The sequence below is a fragment of the Heterodontus francisci genome, chromosome X (genome assembly GCF_036365525.1).
Source record: "Heterodontus francisci isolate sHetFra1 chromosome X, sHetFra1.hap1, whole genome shotgun sequence".
In the NCBI taxonomy this organism is placed as follows: Eukaryota; Metazoa; Chordata; class Chondrichthyes; order Heterodontiformes; family Heterodontidae; genus Heterodontus; species Heterodontus francisci.
In genome coordinates this window covers 1,501,201-1,528,402 of record NC_090421.1, presented here as the reverse complement: position 1 = coordinate 1,528,402, position 27,202 = coordinate 1,501,201, and the positions used below count along the sequence as shown (strand labels likewise).

At 43.6% G+C, this 27,202-nt stretch overlaps 1 protein-coding gene across 4 annotated transcripts in view; it reads right to left on the bottom strand.

The window, feature by feature from the left end:
* Positions 1-3,138: 3,138 nt before the first annotated feature.
* Positions 3,139-27,202, bottom strand: part of LOC137358592 (signal transducer and activator of transcription 5B-like) — a 117,217-nt gene continuing 93,153 nt past the window's right edge. For all 4 annotated transcript variants that reach the window (XM_068024633.1, XM_068024632.1, XM_068024631.1 and 1 more), the window contains 10 exons: positions 26,424-26,516; positions 25,772-25,978; positions 24,349-24,443; positions 21,594-21,730; positions 20,266-20,412; positions 17,872-17,929; positions 17,188-17,319; positions 11,993-12,082; positions 7,742-7,816; positions 3,139-5,625 (listed from right to left, as the gene is read on the bottom strand). In XM_068024633.1, the coding sequence (XP_067880734.1) occupies positions 5,529-5,625; positions 7,742-7,816; positions 11,993-12,082; positions 17,188-17,319; positions 17,872-17,929; positions 20,266-20,412; positions 21,594-21,730; positions 24,349-24,443; positions 25,772-25,978; positions 26,424-26,516 (1,131 nt within the window). In that variant the 3' untranslated portion in view covers positions 3,139-5,528. The remainder of the gene's footprint in view (positions 5,626-7,741; positions 7,817-11,992; positions 12,083-17,187; positions 17,320-17,871; positions 17,930-20,265; positions 20,413-21,593; positions 21,731-24,348; positions 24,444-25,771; positions 25,979-26,423; positions 26,517-27,202) is intronic.

Genomic DNA, 27,202 nt, shown 5'->3' with positions numbered 1-27,202 from the left:
ATCACCAGCAAAAGGAAAGGAGGTGTTGGAAGATTTCTGTTTATAAACAGAGGGTTTGTTAGAACATGAATGCCCTAACAGAAAGAGAGTCCGTCATAGCTTTAAAAAGGGAAGTGGGTAAATACTTAAAGAAACAAAGTTAAAAGGGTAGGGGAGAGGAACTAATCAGCTTTCCAAACATTGACATGGGGCAATGGGCTAAATAGCCTCCTTCTGCACTGTAAAATTCAATGATTCTTTCTCCTCTCTCTATCCTCACCATGTTAAAGTCAAGACTCATTGGCAGCGCAGTCTCCCATTGGCCCACTCTGTTCCTGCATTGATTTGGGACGCCTGCCTGAAATTCTGACACGTTCAACCACAGCAAGGTCCTGTGTTGCCAGTGGAGCCTCTCAATGTTGGGGCTTGTATCCCTCATCTCCTCAATCATTTTCTTTATCAAATATCCATTCAGTTCCTTCTTGAATCTGCTGCCACTAATTGCCTTTGAACAGTATGAAATAGTGAAAATGGGAATATTAGGAAGCCTGTGGCCCAGCTTGCTGTAGCTGCATTCACAAAACTACCTTTCCATTCAAAGACCATTGAAAAGTTGTGTTTGTTGTGGACACATGGATATTTAGCTGCATTTTGCACTCTACATTGTTATTGAGGTGAGTTACCTTTTCTTTTTTGCATTATCTCCTTAGACTCTAGACCAGCCCTTCCTGCAGTATTGTTGGTTGCTGGACCTTTCTCCACTGCCTGTTTCCAAGATGCTGACAGCCTACTACAATTAGTGGGCAGAGCTAGCTGCATGATTTTTAGCCAGATCTCTGCTACCAGTTTGATATTTTTCAAATTTTGGTACTGGCCAGATAAACTACCATGGTCTCTTCTGCTCCTGTGTTCTCAGCTTCTTTCCTCAGTCACCATCTAAACAATTAAAATAAAAAGATATTCACTTAACTTAATGTGATGTGGGTGGTATTAGCACATCTGAAGACATATAAAGTGCTTATTCCCATTCTCAGTTCAATCTCTTACACAATAGCCTTTAAAATAAGAGAAACCTTCACAGATGGTGGGAAGTTCAGTCATCTGTTCTTAAGTTACATTCACATCTACAGATAAGTCATCCACATCCCAAGAGCTGCTGCTGTGTTTCCTGTGGACGGGGATGGAGAAGAAGCAAATGAACAGGAGCAGATAGACACAGTACAGTAAATCTAATATCAATGGGGCATGACACAGAAGGGAAACCCTGGAGGGCAATGTAGATTTAGATGCAGCATCCTCCATAGGGCCACCTTGTGAGAACAACATGAATCGTGCATGCAACAAAGCATGTCTAACAGGGATCAGAAGTTATCACAACAACTCTCCACTCTCCCCTACTTACAACTGAAGCCAACAGGATAGAAAATGCCGTGAAGGCTCAATGCACAAAAATGTAATTGATCCTATTGTGTTTAATATTACACCCCTGCTTCATGCTACTCAACTTAGCTAGATACAGCGAGCCAAGCAGGCTGGTTCTGCAGACTGCTGGTCTTCTGTTGGCAAGCCACCTTGTGCCTCCTTGGAGTCCTTTAATTGTCAGCATAATGGGGAATATTGGAGCAGCTTCCTTGCAGAAGCTGAAAAGGATCCTTATGGTGACACCTCCTCCAAACTTTCTATTTCAGGTAGAGTTAGGAATCTTTCAACAAGACAATCAGCAGTAAAGTTAGCCAATATTAGTTTACCTTTTTATTGAACACTTGTTGAATTTAAAAAAAGGTTCATCATACTCTGCCTCAATTGCAATCCTCTGACCCATGCTGGAGTATGGGAGAGTGTCAGGTAAAAAAGATCAGGTCAGGCTGTGATGGCCCTTACAGTCTAACAGCCTGCTTACACTGCTTACATGTACAGACATGAAGAATGTCCACTTGGGTGAATTATTGGAGTATCATGGCAAATGTAGAACCAGCAGAAGAGGAGAAAATCAGAGTGTGAAACTGGAGCAAAAAGGGCAAAGAAAATACTGATTCATATCTGTATGGATATATGATAACCTCATAATTCCTTGGGTCGTGATCATGGCCATTACACTGAGATGGTGCCCACTGGTGCCCTCCAGTGCTCAGCCTACTGGAGATTGAAGGATCAGTGGGAAGGACCTCATTAGCATAGGACAGGAAGACACAAGCACCACTTTGAGTACGTCTCCATCCCATCTTCCTGCTCCCACTCTGCCCTGACTATTGCCTCCATAGCCTCCTGTGTAAAAGAGGCTGATCTTTTGAAAAAAAAATTTTGAACAAAATCTCTTTCTTCAGGGGTCCAAGCAATTTCCTTGGCCTGGACCCCCACCCTTGTGAAGACTGGCAAACATGGCACCTATTCTGGGCCAGTAACATCCTGCAAACAAGAATGAGCTCAATGACTGGTTGATTTTTTTATTGTTGGTGGTTGAGGGAGGAATGTTGATTAGGAAACTGGAAAAACTCCCCTGCTCTTTGAAATCTTTTACATCCCCGAGAGGGCAGATGGGGCCTTGGTTTTGTGAGTCATCTGAAAGAAGTCACCCCTGACAATGCAGAACTCCCTCTGTATTGCACTGGGAGTGTCAGCCTAGAATATAGGCTCAAGGCTAAAGTGTGTTCTACACATTACAGGTTATCATATATCCATACAGATATGAATCAGTATTTTCTTTGCCCTTTTTGCTCCAGTTTCACACTCTGATTTTCTCCTCTTCTGCTGGTTCTACATTTGCCATGATACTCCAATAATTCACCCAAGTGGACATTCTTCATGTCTGTACATTGAGTGTAAGCAGGCTGTTAGATTACCTAGTCATTATCACATCGCTGTTTGAGAGAGCTTGCTGTGGGCAAATTAGCTGCGCCTTTCTTTCAGAACAAAAAAAACAACTATACTTCCAAAGTACTTAATTGTTTAAAGCACTTTACGACATCCTGATGTCATGAAAGGCACTATATACATGCAAGTTCTTTCTTCTTCCTCCTTGCTTTCTAATGAACATTTGAACGATTGGATCTGTACTCCAGCAAAGGAGCCAGCACCTTCAGAGGAAGAATGGGGAGGAAAATTGAGAGGTGGGAATTTTTCTTTAAAATCAAATCTGGGGAAAGAATAAAATAAGACATGTTGCATTATCTAAAATCCAGGACTTTTATTCTCAGCTTTTATACAGGCTGGCAGCATTCACTTTGTAAGAACAATTCTTGTGCTTTAAACAGTGAGTGCAAATGGAACAACAAATTAGTATTAGCTACATCACCAATAGAAAAAGCTACAGCCAAACTGCATTAATGATAAAGTGAAAAGCACCTAGTTTATATGACTGTATAGGGTAAAGCACCCACAAAATTTCATGATTTCATATGTACAGTGGATTACAAAAATTGTGATACTGTATCATGTAAGCAGAAGCCAATCAAGAGAGTTACCTCCATGGAGTCCAAGAAGGGCAGCATTCCAGGCAGCCATATTGAAGCATGCTAACTCCTATAAGCTAATGTAACAGTGCAAGTAGAAACAGACCATTTGTACATTATGCTTTTACACCAAACCTGGGAGTTTATATGGATAGGTATAGACTGAGATAACTGAGGGAAGAGGGGAAAGGGAACGTTCTCTGTGGAGTGTAGCAAGCCATAGTTGAATAGCTAAAATGTGAAGATGGATACCTATTCTGGATTGGATTACCTTTAAGGATCAGTAAGTATTTATACATAACTTTCATCATGAGATTAAATGGGTGGATAGAGTCCATGGTGTGTACATAGTGCGTGGAAGGAGATTAAATGGGTGGGATTGATCAATCTATTAGGTATTTCATGTTCTGTTCGGTGCTTCATTATGGTCTTCATTTGTATGCAAATTAAATTAACCAAATTAATTCTTTACTTTAATCTCCAATCAGTTCACAATTTGCAATAGTGAAACAATCCTTGCAGCTCGCTCCAACATGGCATTTGAAAATATCCTCTATACAGGTATATAGATTTTAACATTAACCATATGAATAATACTGCAAAGCAAAAGTAAGTTACATCGTAACCTTACAACGAGTCTGCCGAAAGGTCCTTTTAATGCAGTGATTTTAAATGCCTCCCTCATGTCTTAAATAGCTCTCCTAAAAAACCATTGGTTCTTGCATCCTGCAGATGTTTAAAAATTACAACGGTTACAATTTCAAGAACTACAGTCATTGCCTCCATAGAACAGCAGTATATCTTCTATTAAAAAAATGTCCTGCCCCACCAACTGCACAGTTTCCCCACACTAGCTGTCCTGTGGTCTCTGAGTGAGACTGTCGATTTAATACCAATCATTGCCAGATTTGTAGATTAGTAACATTTTAAAAAGAATATCAGGGAAGTTTGAAACCTGTGGTTTTTGTTTAATTGCAAGCATACTAGAATATTCTTTAAATATTTAATTCGAAAATAAATCTTCTTTGTGCCAGAGTGTGGCTGTCTATAGATGGGTGACTATTCGAGGTTCAGAGATATTGATTTATGATATGGTCTACTTCTTTTAATTCAAAATCGCTTTGAATTGTCTTGATAATTTGAATTTTTTTAAAGTACTAAATTCCCACTTTATTGTAAAATAAAAGCAAAATACTGCGGATGCTGGAAATTTGAAATAAAAATAAGAAACACTGGAAATACCAGGATAACCGAATAGTTAAGGTGTTGGACTTAAGATCCAATAGACATGTGTCTGCATGGGCTCAAACCCCACTCCTGGTATCCGTGCTTCCCACTTTGTGTTATTTACACTACTTAATTCAATTTTTTTTGCAGAAACAACTTTGAGTCATCAGGAGTAGACTTTCATGGTAGGTCTGATAGATGCTATAAAACATGCTATAAAACAGCACATCAGCTTGTCTTGGCTACCCGAACACAAAATTAATACATTTCATTAAACTCAAGGCAAGGAAACCACAGCTTCTTCTCAGCACACGGAGTCCACTCTCATTCTTACAAACTTGTGGGGAACAGAGATTCACTTTACTCTGGGCTAAATTCACCCAAATCTTTAATAGGATTCATGAAAATATTGGCTTTCAGCAGATTTGACTGTACTAAGTTCCCCATTCTAACAAAGTTTATGTTCAATTTAATTTCCATTTCAAATGCACAAGGTGCCCAAACATGCCACCTGCCTTGAATCAGCCACAGATTTGAACAAAAGTGCTTGCCCTCCACTTAGCACCTTCCCACAGCAATGCTTTTGAAATGGAGAATGTGGCCTGAACTTTTCTGTGGCACCTGGACACCAATCAGAGGTAGACATTTCCCTCACAGGGAAAGGGAAGAAAATTGTCTATTAACAGTCAGTTAAATTGGGTTTAACAGTGAATCTCTCTTAACTTTGCAGTTCGTATATGAAAATGCATAATGGAGTGTACAGAAATCTTAGTTCATAGCTCAACAATTGACATAATGAGCTCTCTTTGCAACAAAAAAGCCACCTGTATAACTTGGCACTTGAAAATGCTCTTTCCTAAACGCTCAGATATTTCAAAATTCAGTTGAATTTACAAGAGACATATCCATTGTGTTCATGTTCAGGAGTGCATTCAGCTCTAACTCGGAGGGTACAGGAAGATTTTCCACACTAAGAGAAAAAAAAAGTCAGGATGTGACACTGTTTCTTAAAGTGTAGTAAGATTTAAAGGAAAAAAAAAATCACATTCCAGTTATAGCTTGTATTTACTACTGAAATTAATAAATAATCTTACTTTGCTTTTACTGAGCTGTGTAAAGTTTGTTAAATCACAATTCATCATACAGAACCCCAAGACACAATGAGGCTCTCACACAGTTGTGTATATTTGAGTGGCACTACACAATAACAGGCTTAGGGCTGTTCCTTGGCTGAAATCTTAGGTCGAAGTTGAGTGGGAGTGCACAGCATGCTCGGGGGCTTTCAACAACATGGTTGCAAGCAATGCATAGGTGGTTAATGGGCTAACAGTGGATTTGTGCTGACTCGTTCCTGCTTGACTGCCTTCACTTGGGGGCCGAGGGATGAGTAGAGTGGACCCTCAGGATGGAGGTCGCCCCACTGCTTGGTGCTTCTTCAGCTGGGGTAGAACCCATGATTTATCTTCCATACGTGCTTTCTCTACCTCTGTTGTAGAAGAGACAGGTTGTGCTGCAGTGATCTCTTTTCACCCTAGCAGTGAGAACTAGGCCAACCTGTCAACTGTATGAATCCCTTAACCTTTTGGCCGAAGTAGACATGGAACTGGGTCTGGGAAGTTGATTAACATAACATAAGAAATAGGAGCAGGAGTAGGCCATTCGACCCCTCGGGCCTGCTCTGCCATTCTATAAGATCATGGCTGATCTGTTTGTGGCCTTAACTCCACTTTCCTGCCTGCACCCCATCGCCCTTGACTCCCTTGTCAATCAAAAATCTGTTTAATTCAGCCTTGAATATATTCAATGACTCGGCCTCCACTGCTCTCTGGGGAAGAGAATTCCAAAGATTAACGACCCTCTGAGAGAAGAAATTCCTCCTCATCTTCATTTTAAATGGGAACCCCCTAGTTCTAGATTCCCCCATGAAGGGAAACATCCTTTCAGCATCTACCCCATCAAGCCCCTTCAGAATCTTATACATTTCAATAAGATTACCTCTCAATCTTCTGAACTCCAATGAATATAGGCCCAACCTGATTGACCTTTCCTCATAAGACAAACCCCTCATCCCAGGAATCAGCCTAGTGAACCTTCTCTGAATTTCTTCCAATACAAGTATGTCCATCCTTAAATAAGGTGACTAAAACTGTACACAGTACTCTAGGTCCGGTCTCACCAATGTAGTACAGTTGTAGCAAGACAAAAAAAGTTTGTATTTATACAGTAACTTATGTTTCAGAAACATCTCAAAGTGCTTCATATACAGTAAATTATATTGTGCAGTCACTGTTATGTGGGTAAAATGGCAACCATTTTGCATGTAGCAAAATATCACAAACAGCATTAGGATGAATGGTCAGTTAATCTATTTTTCGTGGTTGGTTGACGGAAGAGTGTTGGCCAGGACATTGGCAGAAATCCCTTCTCTTCAAAAAACAAAGTGCCATGAAATCTATTATAAGCACTCCCTCAGTATCGCATTGAAGAGTCAGCCTAGATGATTTGCTCAAGTCCTAGAGCAAGACTTCAACCCAGAACCTTCTGACTCGAGTACAAGAGTGAGTCAATACAACTCACATGGTAACATTTCCTTGTCCTAACTTTCAACACTTTGCATCCTTTTTTAAATTCATTCATGGCATGTGGGCATCACTGGCAAGGCCAGTATTTATTGCCCATCCCTAGTTGCCCTCGAGAAGGTGGTGGTGAGCTGCCTTCTTGAATCGCTGCAGTCCGCGTGGTGAAGGCATCCTACAGTGCTGTTAGGAAGGGATTTCCAGAATTTTGACCCAGCAATGATGAAGGAATGGAGATATATTTCCAAGTCAGGATGGTGTGCGACTTGGAGGGGAACTTGGAAGTCGTGGTATTCCCACACGCCTGCTGCCCTTGTCCTTCTGGATGGTAGAGGTCATGGGTTTGGGAGGTGCTGTCGAAGAAGTCTTGGCGAGTTGCTGTAGTGTACCTTGCAGATGGTACACACTGCAGCCACAATGTGCTGGTGGTGGAGGGAGTGAATGTTTAAAGTGGTGGATGGGAAATCTTACCTGCAACATAAAGGGTCTAAACACATTGATCTGGCTTACCCTCTTACAAACTGATCATCTTCAAAGTTCACCTCCATGTCATTCTCACTTAGATATGGATGAACGAGATGGCTGCTTCTCCGAAGAAAGAAAAAGTATTAGTCGGGTCATGTAACAAGACAAGCATATTATATGAATATGAACACTAAGAACCTGGAGTACAAAAGCAAAGCTTGAAGGAGATTATAACCCCCGATTTAATCTTCAAAATGCTGCAATATGTTATGACACTATATATCCATCTATTGGCTCATGCCTATGATTACCCACACAGAGTTCATGATTTTGGGCACACAATTATGGGGAGATGTCAGTGGAAGTTAGATACTTCGAAGAGGGAGAGGTTACTCCAGTTGCTCATGTATCCTAATGAGCAGTGAAAGAGAGGCATTGGGTTGCTCAGTAGGTAATATTACCTTGTGTGATACTGAGCCATACAAACCAGGAAAGGTTTAGCATTGATGCTTGGTCTGTACTGTTAGCTGATCACAAGCTTGAGAGTTAAGTTAGTATCCAGTGAGCCCTGCAGGGGTGCATATCTGCATGGCTGACGACAGGGCTGGGCCTAACGTGGTACCCTCTACAGTCCAAGTGCTTGATGGCACTCACAGTCCAAGATCTTGCATGAAGAATAGCCACTTGGGGTGAGTTAATCAGGGTACCTTGTGCACCTACAGAACAGTGTCCCAACAAGAAAAGGAGTGGAGAAAATTGGAGAATGATTGGAGAAAACTTAAGAATGACACAGGCAGGTTAACAAGAGTGACACAGAACTCCAACTGTGTTTTTTCCACAGCATCCTGAATGCCTCCCAGAAAGTGACCTTGAGTGATCACAAACATTGTTCAAACAAAAATATTACTCTAAGAAAGCATTAATGTAATGATAACTGCAACAATTTGATTCAATGAGCAGTGGAAGGAGGAAGTCTGCACAACAGATCACGTTTCTGTCGCTAACCTGTGAAACATGGCAGCTCCAGTTAACAGACCAGTCACCTCATGGTGAGCGTTAAAAAGCTATTTTAAACTTTAAAAACTTAGCTTTTGTTGTTAAATTACCTGGAGGGGTAGGGGAAAGAGAATCTAGATCAATAGTTTAGCATAAGACCATTATAGGGCCTGATACCTTTATAACTCAATACCATAGGGGTTAAATTGGACAGAGTCAGCCTACTGGCGCAGGGAAATGATCCCTGCGGCAGAACAGGTAGATCTATTGGGCCTTGTGCCTCATTTAAGTTAGCTCACTTGGCAAAGCTGATATAAATTTCAGGCCACTGTTGAGAGTGGGAACTGACTGGGGGGGGGGGGGGAGGGGAGGGGACAGCGAGAGGGAGCAGATAACAGTCTTTGAGATTGCGATGGAGTATCCCTGCTCCTCCTGACTCCACAATGAGTATTTCTTCAAAAATAAAATTTTTATTGATGCGTTTTATTAAATGCATTGGAAGCAGTTCAGAGAAGGTTTACGAGACTGATACCTGGACTGGGTGGGTTGTCCTATGAGGAAAGGTTTGTCAGGCTGGGCTTGTATCTGCTGGAGTTTAGAAGAGTAAGAGGCAACTTGGTGAAACATATAAGATCCTGAGGGGTCTTGACAGGGTGGATGTGGAAAGGATGAATCCCCTTGTGGGAAAATCTAGAACTAGGGGTCACTGTTTAAAAATAAGGGGTCGCCCATTTAAGACAGAGATGAGGAGAAATTTTTTCTCTCAGAGGGTCGTGAGTCTTTGGAATTCTCTTCCTCAAAAGGTAGTGGAAGCAGAGTCTTTGAATATTTTTAAGGTAGTGGTAGATAGATTCTTGATAAGCAAGGGGGTTAAAGGTTATTGGGGGTAGGCAGGAATATGGAGTTGAGGTTACAATCAGATCAGCCATGATCTTATTGAACGGCGGAACAGGCTCGAGGGGCCGAGTGGCCTACTCCTGCTCTTGATTCGTATGTTAGTATGTTGATGGCCTCTACTGGTTCTTCTGAGAATTACTGGTCTTACAGGGACTAAATGCCTGTTTCAGGCATGGGCCATGGATGCCTATTCTTTAGCTTTTACCAGTATGGCGGGTGGTGCACTGCCGTTGCGGAATTTGTGGGCACCTATGTGGCCTGTAAAAAAACAGGTGCAGCATCAACTAATTTCTAGACCCATGTTTAGAGTTGCCTCTGGGAGGCAAGAAGATTATGAGGCAAGTTTCCAATGAGCACTGCCAAACAAAACTCTGCTGGCAGCAAACAAAAACATGAGCCCTGGCAGTGTGAAAACACTATATGCCAGTATTTTGTTTTAGTTGCCGATGAGCTGGGCTGCTCGTACTGGTAGCAGTGCTGGTTTGTACAACCTAGTGATGACATTTGGGAAGGTCTGTGGCCAGAAACAAATGCAACCTTTTAGCAACAGCACTTGCATGATCTTGCAAAAATGATGTTTCCAAATTGCTGACAGTACACTGAATCTGCCCTGCAATATCAGGGCAAATTCAAAAGGACCAGCAAGCAGCCTTTGATACATCACAGAATCACTTTCATGAGAAAATAAGCATGCTCAGAGTCAAAAACATGAGACTAAATTTCTCTCTTTGGGGCAGAGTGGACTTCTGCTGTCACTCCAACTCTGCTGTGGCCCGACCCATTTTCCTGGGTCAAGGGTCATGTAACATGTAAGGCGGGATTTCTAGTACCAAAGAAGGTGCTACTAACCCACTACCAATAAGAATTGGACACTGCTGTTGGAGCACCCAAGGAGGCAATGAGTGACATTAAAAGAGCAGAAAAGCCCCAAAGTAGTCTTTCTTTTGGGCCTCCTTATCTCGAGAGACAATGGATACGCGCCTGGAGGTGGTCAGTGGTTTGTGAAGCAGCGCCTGGAGTGGCTATAAAGGCCAATTCTGGAGTGACAGGCTCTTCCACAGGTGCTGCAGAGAAATTTGTTTGTTGGGGCTGTTGCACAGTTGGCTCTCCCCTTGCGCCTCTGTCTTTTTTCCTGCCAACTACTAAGTCTCTTCGACTCGCCACAATTTAGCCCTGTCTTTATGGCTGCCCGCCAGCTCTGGCGAATGCTGGCAACTGACTCCCACGACTTGTGATCAATGTCACACGATTTCATGTCGCGTTTGCAGACGTCTTTATAACGGAGACATGGACGGCCGGTGGGTCTGATACCAGTGGCGAGCTCGCTGTACAATGTGTCTTTGGGGATCCTGCCATCTTCCATGCGGCTCACATGGCCAAGCCATCTCAAGCGCCGCTGACTCAGTAGTGTGTATAAGCTGGGGGTGTTGGCCGCTTCAAGGACTTCTGTGTTGGAGATATAGTCCTGCCACCTGATACCAAGTATTCTCCGAAGGCAGCGAAGATGGAATGAATTGAGACGTCGCTCTTGGCTGGCATACGTTGTCCAGGCCTCGCTGCCGTAGAGCAAGGTACTGAGGACACAGGCCTGATACACTCGGACTTTTGTGTTCCGTGTCAGTGCGCCATTTTCCCACACTCTCTTGGCCAGTCTGAACATAGCAGTGGAAGCCTTACCCATGCGCTTGTTGATTTCTGCATCTAGAGACAGGTTACTGGTGATAGTTGAGCCTAGGTAGGTGAACTCTTGAACCACTTCCAGAGCGTGGTCGCCAATATTGATGGATGGAGCATTTCTGACATCCTGCCCCATGATGTTCGTTTTCTTGAGGCTGATGGTTAGGCCAAATTCATTGCAGGCAGACGCAAACCTGTCGATGAGACTCTGCAGGCATTCTTCAGTGTGAGATGTTAAAGCAGCATCGTCAGCAAAGAGGAGTTCTCTGATGAGGACTTTCCGTACTTTGGACTTCGCTCTTAGACGGGCAAGGTTGAACAACCTGCCCCCTGATCTTGTGTGGAGGAAAATTCCTTCTTCAGAGGATTTGAACGCATGTGAAAGCAGCAGGGAGAAGAAAATAGTAAGCTACTAGTTTTGTATGCCAACAAAGGTAGGTGTATGGGGTCCAATTTGGAGGGAGAGAGGCCCTGCAAGTCATCTTCCTACAAGTACAGAAATGTGGCAGAGGCGCATGGAGGGAAACAGTACTGGAGGTAGGGAGGCATAGCCTCAATGCCCATGTCAGGCAGGATCACAGAGGAAAGCCCAGCTCAGTGTGTTACATTAATATCAGAGAAAAGTTACAAAGTCCATAAATGAGATTCAAGGTTCTTAACTGTGAAAAAAAAACTAAATCCAATCAGGTCACAGGTCAAAGCTAAAACTTTAGAAACAGAACTGACCCCTGAATTGCATTTGGAAAGTCTTCATCCTGGTTCATGGTTATCATAGTAGGAGGCAATGAAATGGAAGAGGTAACTGTAGCATCTCCCCTGTTAAAAGATGAGAAGAGAATTATATATTAACCTGGCAGTGATTTCGTTAAATCTTAAAAAGGCGCCGATGACAGTAGACAGCTTGTAAGCAAAGATTGTTGTTAAATAGAAAATAGCCTCTGCTGAACCGTCACACAAGACTACATATTGTAACAGGAGATACCTGCACACTTACCAATTACTTTCATATACCATTTATAGCACTTCCACCAAAACTCCAATCTGTTCACATTTCATGCTGAATTTCGAGCACTGGCAGCAATGTTGGCAAAACTGCACACATGCAATATTTCCAGGTGCAAATACAATTTTAAAGCAACTGCATATATGACTTTATGTTTCTTGCTGTGGACCTTCCCTGCTCTCTGCCCTTATTGGTAGACCACCCGTTCACAGTCAGGAAAAAAAAAAAAGAGGTTTTAACATGCAGCACTGGGCATTTGCGTTTGTCACCATTAGGGATTTTCTTTCTCTTTTCCCTTCCTCTACTGAAGGTGTTGAATCATATAAAGTTCAACAGACTAACTGCCCTCCAGTTTCTCAAGTGGCCATGTGGAAGCCTAGATAGTCAGTGTCAGTAGGTTATTCCCCACAGGAGACGTCAAAGCTGATCCAAATCATGCTTCTCTCAACGACCATACATATATTCTTTCCAGCTAGGGTCACTGAATAGTGACCTATCCCTGGGTCAATTTCTAGCACAGGTCACTGGATAGCAATTAGGAGCAGGAACCCTAAATGATTTTTACCACTCCATGGTCAGGGGTGCAGAGGTCATTTGTAGCACAAGAACATAAGGACACAAGAAGCAGGAGTAGGCCATTCGGCTCCTCGAACCTGCTCCACCATTCAATAAGATCATGGCTGATTTGATTGTGGCCTTAACTCCACTTTCCTGCTGGCCCCCCATAACCCTTGACTCCCTTGTAGATCAAAAATCTGTCATAGGATCATAGGAAATAGGAATAGGTCATTCGCCCCATCTAGTCTGCTCCGCCATTCAAACAGATCATGGCTGATCATCCATCTCTACGCCATTTTTCCCCACTATCCCCATATCCCTTGATGTCATTAGTATCCAGAAATCTATCGATTTCTGTCTTCAACATGCTCAATAATTGAGCTTCCACAGCCCTCTGGGCTAGAGAATTCCATAGATTCGCCACCCTCTGAGTAAAGAAATTCCTCCTCATCTCAGCCTTAAATGGCCTGCCCCTTATTCTATGTCCCCTGGTTCTAGACTCACCAGCCAGAGGAAACATCCTATTCACATCTACCCTGTCACACCCTGTAAGAATTTTTAAAGTTACAATGCAATCACCTCCCATTCTTCAAAACTCTAGAGAATACAGGCCCAATTTCTGCAACCTCTCCTCGTAAGACAATCCCACCATCCCAGGGATTAGTCTGGTGAACCTCCGTTGCACTCCCTCTATGGCAAGTATATCCCTCCTTAGATAAGGAGACCAAAACTGTACACGTTACTCCAGGTGCGGTCTCACCAAGGCTCTATATAATTGTGGCACAACATCTTTACTCCTGTAATCAAAACCCCTTGTGATGAAGGCCAACATACTATTTGTCTTCCTAATTGCTTGCTGCACCTGCATACTAGCTTTTAGTGACTCATGAACAAGGACACCCAGGTCCCTTTGGACATCAACACTTCCCAACCTCTCACCATTTAAGAAATACTCTGCCTTTCTGTTTTTTTTTAAATCAAAGTGGATCACTTCACACTTATTCACATTATATTCCCTCTACCATGTTCTTGCCCATTCACTCAGCCTGTCCAAATTCCCTTGAAGCCTCCTTGCATCCTCCTCACAACTTACATTCCCACCTAGTTTTGTGTCATCAGCAAATTTGGAAATATTACATTTGGTCCCCAATTCCAAATCATTTATATAGTGTTACAACCAGGTGAGGAAGGGGTCTCAGGCTCCTCTTTCACCCCTTCTCTGGTTTGACTGCAACAGGGTTTATCTTTTTTTAAACACAGTGATTTAACTTACCACCTCAGTGAGCACTTGCTCATGTTCCTTTAATATAATTGCAAATGAACCAGACAGGTTTTCTTGAGTATAAACAAGAAAGATGTAAGTTTATTAACCTGATCACTCTAAACCGGTTAAAATTAATAAAAGACGCTACGCATTCTAGCCCACATTCACACAAGAGCCACACACACACACACACACACACACACAAATAGATTACAGAGGGAAAAATAAAGTTGGGAGTTGGAGTAGAGTGCTTAATAAATGGAATTTAAATACTGAGTCTCAGTGTCTTTAGTTGAAGTTGTAGTCATGAAGACCTCGCTGGGCCACATTCATAATTCGGGCTTCCTTCTCTGGTTCCAGAAGGCAGAAGAGGGGCTTTATCCATGTCCCTTTAGTTGCTGTATGTAAGGATCTGTAGACTTGAGGCATAGTAGCTGCAGTCCAGGCGTCTCTGGGACTTTACTGGAGAGACGGAGATAGGGGGATGGGGGGTGAGAGCGAGAGATAGAGATGTTCTCTGGCTGGATCTCAGTTACTGTCCGTCTTCTGAGTCACCACTCTCAAATCTCCAGAGTGGCCCAAGTAGTCATGTGATGTGACCACCTCTTTGTGTTTGAATCAGCATCTTCTGGAATGGTCTTTGAAATTCAAGGCCCTCCCCCTAGCTGCTCAGACATACTTGGTGGGGGTTTGGCTTTTTCAAAGTCAATGGGTGTCAATGGCTCGACGACCATGTTGACGAAACCATTTTAGGTAATTTAATCCAAGAGCACCCCATTGTTTTGGCTAGGTTGAGTCAATCCTTTGTCTCCAGTCTGCTCTGTTGCTGATTCATGTGCAAATTGCCATGGTCATCTTGACTGCTAGCTTTTCTGTTTAAAATGTTATTTGTAACAATGTCCAGCAAAAGTCTCAGGTAAAGTTCCATACGATTAAATTAATATTTCCATTTGGTATGTGGGGTTTCTGTCACAATAGATTGTGAATAGCTGTGGCCCAAGCACTGATCCTTGCGGTACCCCACTAACAACAGCCTGCCATCCTGAGAATGATCCATATATTCCTAATCTCTGCTTTCTGCCTGTTAACCAATTCTTAATCCATAGCAGTATATTACCCCCAATCCCATGTGCTCTAATCTAGTTTGCTAACCTCCTGTGTGGAACCTTGTCAAAAGCCTTCTGAAAATCCAAATACACCACATCCACTGGTTCTCCTTTATCTATGCTATAAGTAACGTCCTCAAAAAAACTCCAACAGGTCCAACTCAGCCTTGAATATATTCAATGACTCAGCCTCCACTGCTCACTGGGGAACAGAATTCAAAACACTAACAACCCTCAGAAGAAATTCCTCCTCATCTCCATCTTAAAAGGGAGACCCCTTCATTTGAATTTGTGTCCCCTAGTTCTAGATTCCCCCACAAGATGAAACATCTTCTCAGTATCTGCCCTATCAAGCCCCCATAGAATCTTAAATATTTCGATAAGATCACCTCTCAATCTTCTACACTCCAATGAGTATAGTCCCAACCTGATTGACCTTTCCTCATAAGACAAACCTTCATCCCAGGAATCAGCCTAGTGAACCTTCTCTGAATTGCTTCCAATGCAAGTATGTCCCTCCTTAAATAAGGTGACCAAAATTATACACTGTACTCTAGGTACGGTCTCACCAATGTCCTGTACAGTTGTAGCAAGACTTCCCTACTTCTATCCCTCTTGCAATAAAGGCATTTCATTTGCCTTTCTAGTTACTTGCTGTACTTGCATGCTGACTTTTTGTGATTCATGTACAAGGACACCCAGGTAGCACCACTACTGAATTGGATAACTCTGCAGAGATATTGAACCTGGGACCCTTCTACTGTAAGTGACTCAGTACCTCACTGGGGAGTGCATTTACCAATTAATCCATCATGAGAGTTAGATATTTAATATTGAACCTATCTTAAGCAAAGGAGCTGAGTTGGGGAGAAAGGTTGGATCAAACACATGTCTGTATTGAAACTTTGTACGTTGGTCCTCATCCCATCCCACCTCCTGGCTGCTTGCATAGGCTCAACCCAACAATGTGCAACATGGGTGTCCTGCTCAACCCTGGGCACAGCTTCAACTCCATGCAATCCATAACCAAGACCAACTACTCTTTACCTCTGAAATATAATACATCTCTATCTCTACATTACCTCAAGCTCAGTGAATCCCTTATCCATGCCTTTGTCAACTCCAGGCTCAAGCTTTCCAACACCTTTCTTGCCCCTACACAACTTCCAATGTATCAGGAAATCCACTGCCTGCATCCTATCCCTTACTAAGCTCACTCATCTATTATCCCAACCCACGCTAACCTCCGTCACCTCCTGTCCTTCAGCATGAATCGACTACAAAACCCTCAGCCGCATCTCTATAATTCTGTGACTTTCATTTCTACTTGCACCCTCCGCTCATGCAATTTTGTCTCGTGCGCATCCCTCTCTCTCACTATTGAGAGCAGAGGCTTCAGTCATCTTCGCCCATGATCTGGAACTCTTTCCCTAAACCTCTCCAGTGTTAACTCTCTCCCTTCCTGCAAAAGAGTCTGAAAGACTACCTCTGTGACTGTGCCCTCAGTCACCTCCCAAGTTATTATGGCTTGAGCCAAACCCAAAACTGAGATGCACTTTTGAATACTGTTAATAAAAGCCAAGTGCTGGAAAATGGAATTAGAAATAGTTAGGTGCTTGATGGCTGGCACAGACACGATGGGCTGAAGGGCCTGTTTCTGTGCTGTATGACTCTAAATAATAAAGTATTGTAGGTGGAATCAGCCTGAATCCAGTAAGAATAAACTCCTTCAGGAGAAGATTGTGGATTTTAAAAAAAATTCCCCTCAGATTGTGACTCCTAAAAATGATAGCAAGGTAGCAGACACCAGTGCAAGTCGGGGAGAGAATTAGTTGGGGGGACATGAAGAGAACTAGTACAAGCAGGTGATGAGGGTTCGTACAAAATGGGGAGAAGAATTACCAATGAAGTAAAGTACATGCGTGGCAGGAACAGAAATTCAAAACTAAATTGTGTAACATCCATTATTAAAAACAACTTCTACACTTACTTATCGTAGCTGATGTTACTCGGGTTGCACGGGACCTGTGGCCATCCTGGCATTTCAGGCGAAGGACACACAGCGCAAGACTGAGACACTGGCGAGGGGGCCATGGGTTGTGCCACCACTTGCGTTTGTTCACTGAAAATAAGTGGAAGAACAATGAGCATTTTGTACACTTGTGCCTGGCTGCTGACCTGACCAAAAGAAACAGAAGGCAAATTCTGAGTTGCAGTGTGATACAGTCAGCATCTGGCAAAAAGAAGGGCCAAAGGCTAAGCAGGTGTAAGTGTCTTGGAGGATGAGTTTATCCAGGGGCAGAAACAGCAGTAAATGCAGATGGAATGGGGTGGGGGGATGGGGTGGTGAGGGATACACGGAAGTGGTCAGAGATGGCCTTGTCAGTGATTGAGACCATAGGAGATGGTGAGGTTGAGGGGTTGGCTGTAAATATTGGTGAGAGAGTTTAATCGGAGGTTGCTGGATGTCAGTTAAATTTAAGAGATGGAAAAATCATGGGAAGTGTACCCACAATTTCCCAACATACCCTCCCAGTAGATGAGGCTCCCTACCAGAACTGCACAGATAATTGGCCTTATAATCCGTTCGTGCTTTCTACCCAGGTATACTTTGTTCACGAAAGTTAGCGCACACACAAAAAAAAAGTAGGCCCATGTGTCTGTTCTCACTTACCCATTCACTGTAGTCTTTACACCAGCATGGAGATACCCATCCTTTCCCTTCACTTCCTCTGTGGAAAAAAAAACAAACACGATTCTTTGCTGGCTGTTCTCCTGAATATTTTTCAGTAACAAAAACCAAGTGTCTTTCAAAGATTTTTCTTTATATATTGATCACTGAAGTGTTGTACTAGACACCCTGGTTGGGGTGGGATGATATTCATACGAGCGAAGACCAAAGTACGCAAAGTCCTCATCAGAGAACTCCTCTTTGCTGACGATGCTGCTTTAACACCTCACACTGAAGAGTGTCTGCAGAGTCTCATCGACAGGTTTGCGGCTGCCTGCAATGGATTTGGCCTAACCATCAGCCTCAAGAAAACGAACATCATGGGACAGGACGTCAGAAATGCTCCATCCATCAATATCGGTGACCATGCTCTGGAAGTGGTTCAAGAGTTCACCTACCTAGGCTCAACTATCACCAGTAACCTGTCTCTCGATACTGAAATCAACAAGCACATGGGAAAGGCTTCCACTGCTATGTCCAGTCTGGCCAAGAGAGTGTGGGAAAATGGCACACTGACATGGAACACAAAAGTCCGAGTGTATCAAGCCTGTGTCCTCAGTACCTTGCTCTACGGCAGCGAGGCCTGGACAACGTATGTCAGCCGAGAGCAACGTCTCAATTCATTCCATCGTCGCTGCCTCCGGACAATCCTTGGTATCAGGTGGCAGGACTGTATCTCCAACACAGAAGTCCTCGAGGCGGCCAACATCCCCAGCTTATACACACTACTGAGTCAGCGGCGCTTGAGATGGCTTGGCCATGTGAGCCGCATGGAAGATGGCAGGATCCCCAAGGACACATTGTACAGCGAGCTCGCCACTGGTATCAGACCTACCAGCCGTCCATGTCTCCACTTTAAAGACGTCTGCAAACGCGACATGAAGTCCTGTGACATTGATCACAAGTCGTGGGAGTCAGCTGTCCGCGATCGCCAGAGCTGGCGGGCAGCCATAAAGGCGGGGCTAAAGTGTGGCGAGTCGAAGAGACTTAGCAGTTGGCTGGAAAAAAAGACAGGAGCGCAAAGGGAGAGCCAACTGTGTAACAGCCCCGACAACCAATTTTTTCTGCAGCACCTGTGGAAGAGCCTGTCACTCTAGTATTGGCCTTTATAGCCACTCCAGGCGCTGCTCCACAAACCACTGACCACCTCCAGGCGCGTATCCATTGTCTCCCGAGACAAGGAGGCCAAAGAAGAAGCAGCACTAAATCCCTTAATACTCTTACCTTACAAAATATAACTTTCGTAACAGTTGGCAATGTTGATTAAAGTCATGACTCTGCCACCTCCCATCCCTGCTGGTTGCTATTATAAGCCACACTAGTGTGTGACCAGTACACACAGAAGATACTGAATTTTTAGTCAGCAATAGAGATAATTACTGAACAAGGACAGGGTGAGAAATCAACTATTTGTCACCATACACACAGGACCAGCAATAGCAGACATTTTCATTTATTTTCTAGTGTATGAGTTTTTTTTAAATAATGTATCGCATATGAACTATTTTTGTGAATTAGAGGAGGTAGTTTCACAGCAGTTTCAGATTTAAACCCACTGCATTGCAAGTTGAGATTGGCTGCTTGGGAAATTTAAGGGGCAATTTTCATGCACTTAACTGCCTTGCTTATGCTGGAAAATGGGGCAGTAAGCAAACATATTTTAAAAGAAACAAGTGCCACCCCAAGGTCATCCAAGGCATCCAGACTTAATTTTCAAGCAGTCCTATTTCAATATTTAAAATAGAGGTCCCAAGCCTGTTGCAAGACCCCATGCCAATACATAGAGTGTGTGCTATGTCTGCCCTGCCTATTCCTCCCAGGCATGGAGTAGCTTAACCTTAAAGCAACCACTGCAGGCTTCTCCAAAATCGTGCCAGAACTTCTTTGTGCCTCCCCTTCCAGTTTCTCCCCAAGGACTGGACTGTCAGCCGAGTTAGCGCAGGAGCTGGCTGTTTTTCCACCCTCCCTGACCAGCAAATTGCTTCACAGCATCTCTTCGGCACTCACTGCTCGCCGGCTACATACTAATTAGGTCAAACCTTGGGCCTCTTGCAGATTGGCAATTGTAACTCTGCTGCCCACCCAATGAGTGCTCAGACAAAAATTGCCCACTCAAAAATTTAATAGCAAAGAGGTAACTATCCACCAGATCTTTGCTAATCAGCACTTTGATATTAGTGACGGGAGAACAATGCAGAACCTGCAGTAAACTCAGCACCTCCTGTTCTGTATCATTCAAAACAGACCTCGTTACCGTGCACGATAACACCACCATAAATTAGTTAGCGCTTTGCAATCAATCTGTGTGTAGCTTAACATAAGTTTCCTGGTACTTACTTGTGTAGTAGTTCTTGAATGCTTCATCTTTTGGTCTGCTGGGATACAGGTAAAGCAGGCGTTCAATATCTCTGACACGATCTCCCAGCGATCGAATAGTTAAATCCTTTGTGGTGAAAGGCTGAACATTGTATACCTGTCTGCCACCTGCAGCACAAAACAGAAATAATCAGGCCGAAACAATGCATAAATAGGAGGGGGAAAACACTTCACGCCATTGTCCATGCAGTTCAACACTTGGCGAAATGCGTGGTCAACAAACATAGCCAAAAAAAAAGACAAAAGGTTTTGATCCAGACCATGCAATACTATTATGCTTATTTTTTTCTCTTTAGGAACTAAACAAATCAGCAATAAAATAAAATCAAAACAAAAACAGAAAAAGAACCTGAAGTTAAATAGAAAAAAGAAAAGTTCATCACTTTCTTGCAATCTTTTAGTTCAAAAATATTTTTTGCATGGGTTTTCATATCCTAGCACTGTATGGGTGCAGGTGTCTGAATTCCATTTGAAGGTAAACAGGCTGGCCTCTAGTACCCTAACTCTCCCACTACAGCACACAGCTGTATCTTGAACAATCAAATACCTAGATCATTAGTGTAGACTAGAAACAATAGGAACATTCATTTATATAATGCCTTTAACATAGGAGAATGTCCCAAGGTGCTTTACAGTTGGAGGCATAACAGTTTAGGAGAAATGACTTGAATGCACTATTGAAAACGTAGCTTTTAAAAGGACTCTGAAGGTTGAGAGAGATGTAGCAAGGGGTTTAGGGAGGGCGATTGCAAGGGGAAAAGGCTTGACAGCTCGGCCACCATTAGTAGAGTGGAGGGACTGGGATACACAGCAGTCAGAATTGGAACAGCAGAGATATAGGGCTGAAGGAGTTTGAAGAGGTACTGGCAGGATGAGGCCATGGAGAATTTGAAGACAAGGCTTTTGAAATTGATGCACTGAGACACAGGGAGCAAATTGAGGACGGGGAGATTAGAGGGTTCCATTCAGTACTGCCCCCCATTTTGACAATACACCTCTCATGACGATTCTGTATTTTATGTTTGAAGCAATTTGTTATTGAGGCCCATGTTCTCTCCTGTATTCCTGTGACTTTTAATTTAAAAGAAATGTGGATTTCAGAATGTCCGAATAAACAAAATCATAGGGAGTTCACAATGTACTTTGCACTTACTTTTGTTTTACTTGAGGTATATGGAATGGAGGACCCAATATTATAATCTGTGGGGTAAATATATCCAAAATTTCTCCGATAGATGCATCTTTAAAAATAATCCCTGTAAACGATGCAAGAAGCAGAAGGGTGTTACCTTTCTCAGAATCATCAATCCATGCTATTGTAATCCCTCCAATCTCAGAGTCACTGAAGCGCAGCAGAAAGGTCCCATTCACACGTTGATTAAGCAGTCTGTTGGCATACTGCTTACTCACAAAACCAAGAATCAACCTGCAAATAAAAAGGAGGGAGAGTGAATGAGCTCCTCGGCAAATCCTTTCTAGGGATCAGAGTGGTGATAAAAAGCCAAGGCAGGCAATCCTTCAGTATGTTGTGCCCATACTAGTTTACAATGTGGTATGCAGATGGAAAATCTCTACTTCCACAATATCATCACTCACAATGCTTCCACATCTGAATATCAGCAGCTGAACCAGACACGATTACCATTCTCAACATCCACAGCCAACGGGTGTCAAAATTAACCTGGAACTTTATGTGACAGGATTTCATTAGATAGGTTATCACCACCTCTCTACAATGTTGCACTTGTTACATTCAATTCAGTGTGAAAATGCTGTTTATATTTCTATAACTACAAAAAGGACAGGCTGACCCTGATTGGGCCAGATTGCAGTTCGTGCCAGGAGCAGCACCAGGCATACCTAAAAATGGGGTGCCAACCTGTTGAAGCTACAACACAGGACTACATACATGCTAAACAGTGGAAGCAGCATGTTATAGGCAGAGCTAAGTGATCCTACAACCAACAGATCAGATCAAAGCTCTGCAGTCCTGCTACATCCAGTCATGAATGGTAGTGGACAATTAAACAACTAACCAGAGGGGGAGGCTGCAAAGACATCCCCATCCTCAATGATGGGGGAGCCCAGCACGTCAGTGCAAAAGACAAGGCTAAAACATTTGCAACAATCTTCAGCCAGAAGTGCTGAGTGGATGATCCATCTTGGCCTCATCCGGAGGTCCCCAGCATCACAGACGCCAGTCGTCAGACAATCGGATTCACTTCACGCGATGTCAAGAAACAGTTGATGGCAGTGGATACTGCAAAGGCCATGGGCCCTGACAACATCCCGGCTGTAGTACTGAAGACCTGTGCTCCAGAACTGGACGCGCCCCTAGCCAAGCTGTTCCAGTACAGCTACAAGGTTGGCATCTACCCAGCAATGTGGAAAATTGCTCGGGTATGCCCTATCCACAAAAAGCAGGACAAATCTAAATCGGGCTAATTACGCCCCATCAGTTTACTCTCAATCATCAGCAAAGTGATGGACGGTGTCATTGACAGTGCTATTAAGCATCACTTGCTCAATGATAATATGCTCACTGATGCTCAGTTTGGGTTCTCCCAGGGCCACTCAGCTCCTGACCTCATTTACAGCCTTGGTCCAAACATGAACAAAAGAGCTGAACTCGAGGTGAGGCGAGAGTGACTGCCCTTGACATCAAGGCAGCATTTGACAAAGTGTGGTATCAAGGAGCCCTAGCAAAATTGAAATCAATGCAAATTGAAGAAAATTCTCCACTGACAGAAGTCACACCAAGCACAAAGCAAGATGGTTGTGGTTGTTGGAAGTCAATTATTTCAGCCCCAAGATGTTGCTGGAGGAGTTCCTCAGGGTAGTGTCCGCGGCCCAACCATCTTCAGCTGGTTCATCAATGACCTTCCTCCAACATAAAAGGTCAGAAGTGGGGATGTTCAGCACCATTCGCAACTCCTCAGATACTGAAGCAGTCCGTGCCTGCATGCAGCAAGACCTGGACAACATTCAGGCTTAAGTTGATAAGTGGCAAGTAACATTCGTGCCACACAAGTGCTAGCCAATGACCATCCCCAACAAGAGAGAATCTAACCATCTCCTCTTGACATTCAATCGCATTACCATTGCTGAATCCCCCAGGATTAATGTCCTGGGGGTTACCATTGATCAGAAACTGAACTGGACCAGTCATGTAAATAATGTGGCTACAAGACCAGGCCAGAGGCTGGGAACACTGTGGCGAGTAACTCACCTCCTGACCCCTCAAAAGCCTGTCCACCATCCTCAAGACACAAGTCAGGAATGCGATGGAATACTCTCCACTTGCCTGGATAAGTGCAGCTCCAAATACCCAAGAAGCTCAACACCATCCAAGACAAAGCAGCCTGCTTGATAGGCACCCCATCCATCACCTTAAACTTTCACTCCCTCCACCACTGGTGCATAGTGGCAGCAGTGTGTACCATCTACAAGATGCTCTGCAGAAATTTGCCAAGGCTCCTTCAACAGCACCTTCCAAATATGCAACCTCTACCACCTCGAAGGACAAGGGCAGCAGATGCATGGGAACACCACCACCTGCAAGTTCCCCTCCAAACCTCACACATCATCCTGACTTGGAACTATATCGCCGTTCCTTCAGTGTTGCTGGGTCAAAATCCTGGAACTCCCTTCCTAACAGCACTGTGGGTGCAGCAGTTCAGGAAAGTGGTTCACCACCACTTTCTCAAGGGCAATTAGGGATGGGCAATAAATGCTGGCCTGGCCAGCAATGCCCACATCTCATGAATGAATTTTTAAAAAAAGTGACTTTCATATTTGACCAGTAGAGACAGAATGAGGTTCAAGTGCATTTCTTCACATCTCTATGGGATATGGCTTTGAATACCAATACAGACTGATGCTCCAATCCAATCAACATATCTAAAGGATGATACTTGTATGCATTTGTGACAAAGAGGTATTTGAGAGAAACACTACAAAATTAGCAGCTGTAGGGCCACCTGCACACATAGGCCCCTCAATCGGCTAATGCAGATTAGTTTAGGGAGGGGTTAAAATTCCTACCCATTATTCCAGTAATCCTTCAGGTGCTTCTTGGTGAGTTCCATCACACCATCAAACCATTGCCAAAAAGTGAAGGTTCTTCCAGGTAGGTTTTCCTGTAGGAATATTAAAAAGATTCTGCAATGTTCTGTCTGCACTAAAGATTATGTAACAATTTAAATCACTGGGCATATTTTGATTATAAATTCACATCCCGGATATTTCCTGTAATTTATCCAGGTGGCCCAGTCCAGACCACTTGTAAAGCTTCAAAATGCTGCTGCCTAGAAGCAGATCACCTACCTGTCCTGTTGGGTATGAAGGGCGTAAAATTGAGCAGGAGGCTCCGGGAGGCCCCGACCCGCTCCCGCCTCCGCCCCAAAACGACCACCCTTGCCTCGCTGGACCATGACCAATTACTCCCGGCAAGGCAACCCAAACTTACCTGCAGTCCTGGCTCCATGTCCTCGGCTGGGCTGCAGTCCTGGTGGCGCAGCTGGGACTAAGAGTTGCTGGCCCGATGATGGGCCGGCAACTCAATGAGGCGGGACTTCCTCCCTCAAGCGGGAAGTCCCACCTCAGAACAATGAAAGCCCGGGGACCTGTAAAATGCGGGATGGATCCCGGGCTTGGCAGAAGCGGGTCAGCTCCTGTCTGGCCAACGCAAAATCCAGCCCCGAGTATCTAAAGGGCCAATTTTATCTCAAGGAAGGAATTGGGCATGTGGGGGGCAAAGCAGGTGCGGCACTCTTGAGCCTCCTGGCACACAAGGAACCTTTAAGAAAAACAAAGACACTTACCTGGGCCTGGATGCTTGCTGCTGCCGGTTTTGCTGGTGGGCCAGAAACTGTGGGGGCCGTAGTTGGGTCCACGGCTTAAATGGCATAGTCATGCCAATGATGTTACTGGGATGCAACCCTGCCATTTAAAGTAGACCCCACTCCTGTGGTTCAAACAGCCTTCCTGTGGCTGAAGACAGGTTAAATAAAAATAGGGGGGGGGGTGTGCAGGGGTGGAAATGCAGAGCAAACACCCACCTGTCATTTTAAAATGGGTTTAAAATTGGCTCTTAAATGAACTGGGCAAAATAAGCATTTCTGTCTGGTACCACATCTTAATGCAGGAAACACCATGTAATCTATAATTTTAAATCAAATGATAAGCTTTTGGTGGCATGGAATGTTCACTCAGTATTAAGTGAATAAAATGGCAACTAATCACAGCAAAGTGGGTGTGGCAGTATATCAACAAAGCCTAGAATTCAGGAGGGAGAGAGAGAGAGAGAGAGAGAGACACACACACAGAAAGAGAATGAACAATAAATTAATTTCATGTAACAGTGTCATGCTACCCTGGCACATCATAATGCTACATCAACGCAGGACTGCTGTGTAACAACTCAGACTTTAAATACGTTGATGGAATGAATATATTTAGCATTTACCTTGTTAAACTGTGACCAAGAGACCATCCGGTTTGTGAAGTCCTCCATACTGTAGCTCTGCTCATCAAATATTTTCTGTGCCAGGAAGACAAAATGCTCTTTGCATAAGCCCTGTGTTGACTGTACCTCCGCCATAAACTTCATATTGAGGGTTTCACACATTTGAGACCACGACACTCTATCTGGTACATGGAATGGCAATCTTTCCTGCAACAAAGAGGGAAAGGAACATGTGATTCTGGATCTTTACCTGGATTCAAAGCACAGCAAGAGCATGCCTATGCTGGCACAAGGATACCAGGCCCTCAAAAGCATGATACTGTATAGTAAAATACAATAGTTTAGTGGATAAGACCCATTGTGGCATTGAACCATAGAGAATGGGAAGATTCCAGGTTTCAGTTAAACAATTTCAGCTGGGGTAGCAGTAGGAACCTCAGGAAGTGACCAGCCTTACACATCAAACTGGACACCTCCTTGCAGCATGACTCAGTGACATGCCATAAAGTGCACTTAATAGCTATTTTTTTTTTTTAAAAAAGGAAATGTTTTTAAAAATGCAAGCAGAATACTGCCAAAGCCAAACTCCAACCACTCATCTTGCCCTGCACCTCTAAATTGAAGTAAAACATTCCAAGTTAAACATACTTACAATCTCAGAAAATGCATTGTCCCACAAGATTGTAGCAGTAGCATTATTGTCTTGACTACCGTGAACAATTACCACAATAGGCAGCGATATGGCCTGCAACAGAACAAAAATAAACATCTTACTGAACTTATTTGGTCACTTGAAGGACTCAATTCACTCCCACATCTAAATCTAGAGCCCAAATTTTAAACTAAGGACGTGTAGGAAACCTCTGGGGGCAACCAACTAATCATGACATAATTTAAACTCCCAAGCCTCATTTACGTTTCTCCAGACTCTCTCTCACCCAAAAGCTGGCAGGAATGATGCAAGGGTCAGCAGCAAATTGGACAGGAGGCTGATGCCACCAGGACCAAAAGCAACAGTTCCCTGCAAGTTAACTGAGAGGGAACCCGAGGGGGCGCTAATCCCCATCTCACTTACCTTGCTGTGGTGAGTGGAGAATGACATCCGTATGCCAACTCCCCACATTTATCATTGTGAAAATCTGCTTTTTTTAATTCCAATGATAAATGTCATCCAAATAAGGAAGCAAGTTTTAGTAATAAAAACATGGGAAAAAAAACAGCACACGGATATCATTCATCCACTGTACAAACTACAGGTGCCAAATGTAAAATTGCCTAAAGAGGTGTGCAAGAGCACCTCAGGGCAATCAATTTGACAATTTTATCCTCTTTTCTCCCTGTTGGGAGGCTCGAGTCCTTTGCATGCTTTGTGGTTCCTCCATGCTGACTAAGCTGAGTTAGGCAACTGAGTTGCAGGAAATCAGATTCAAA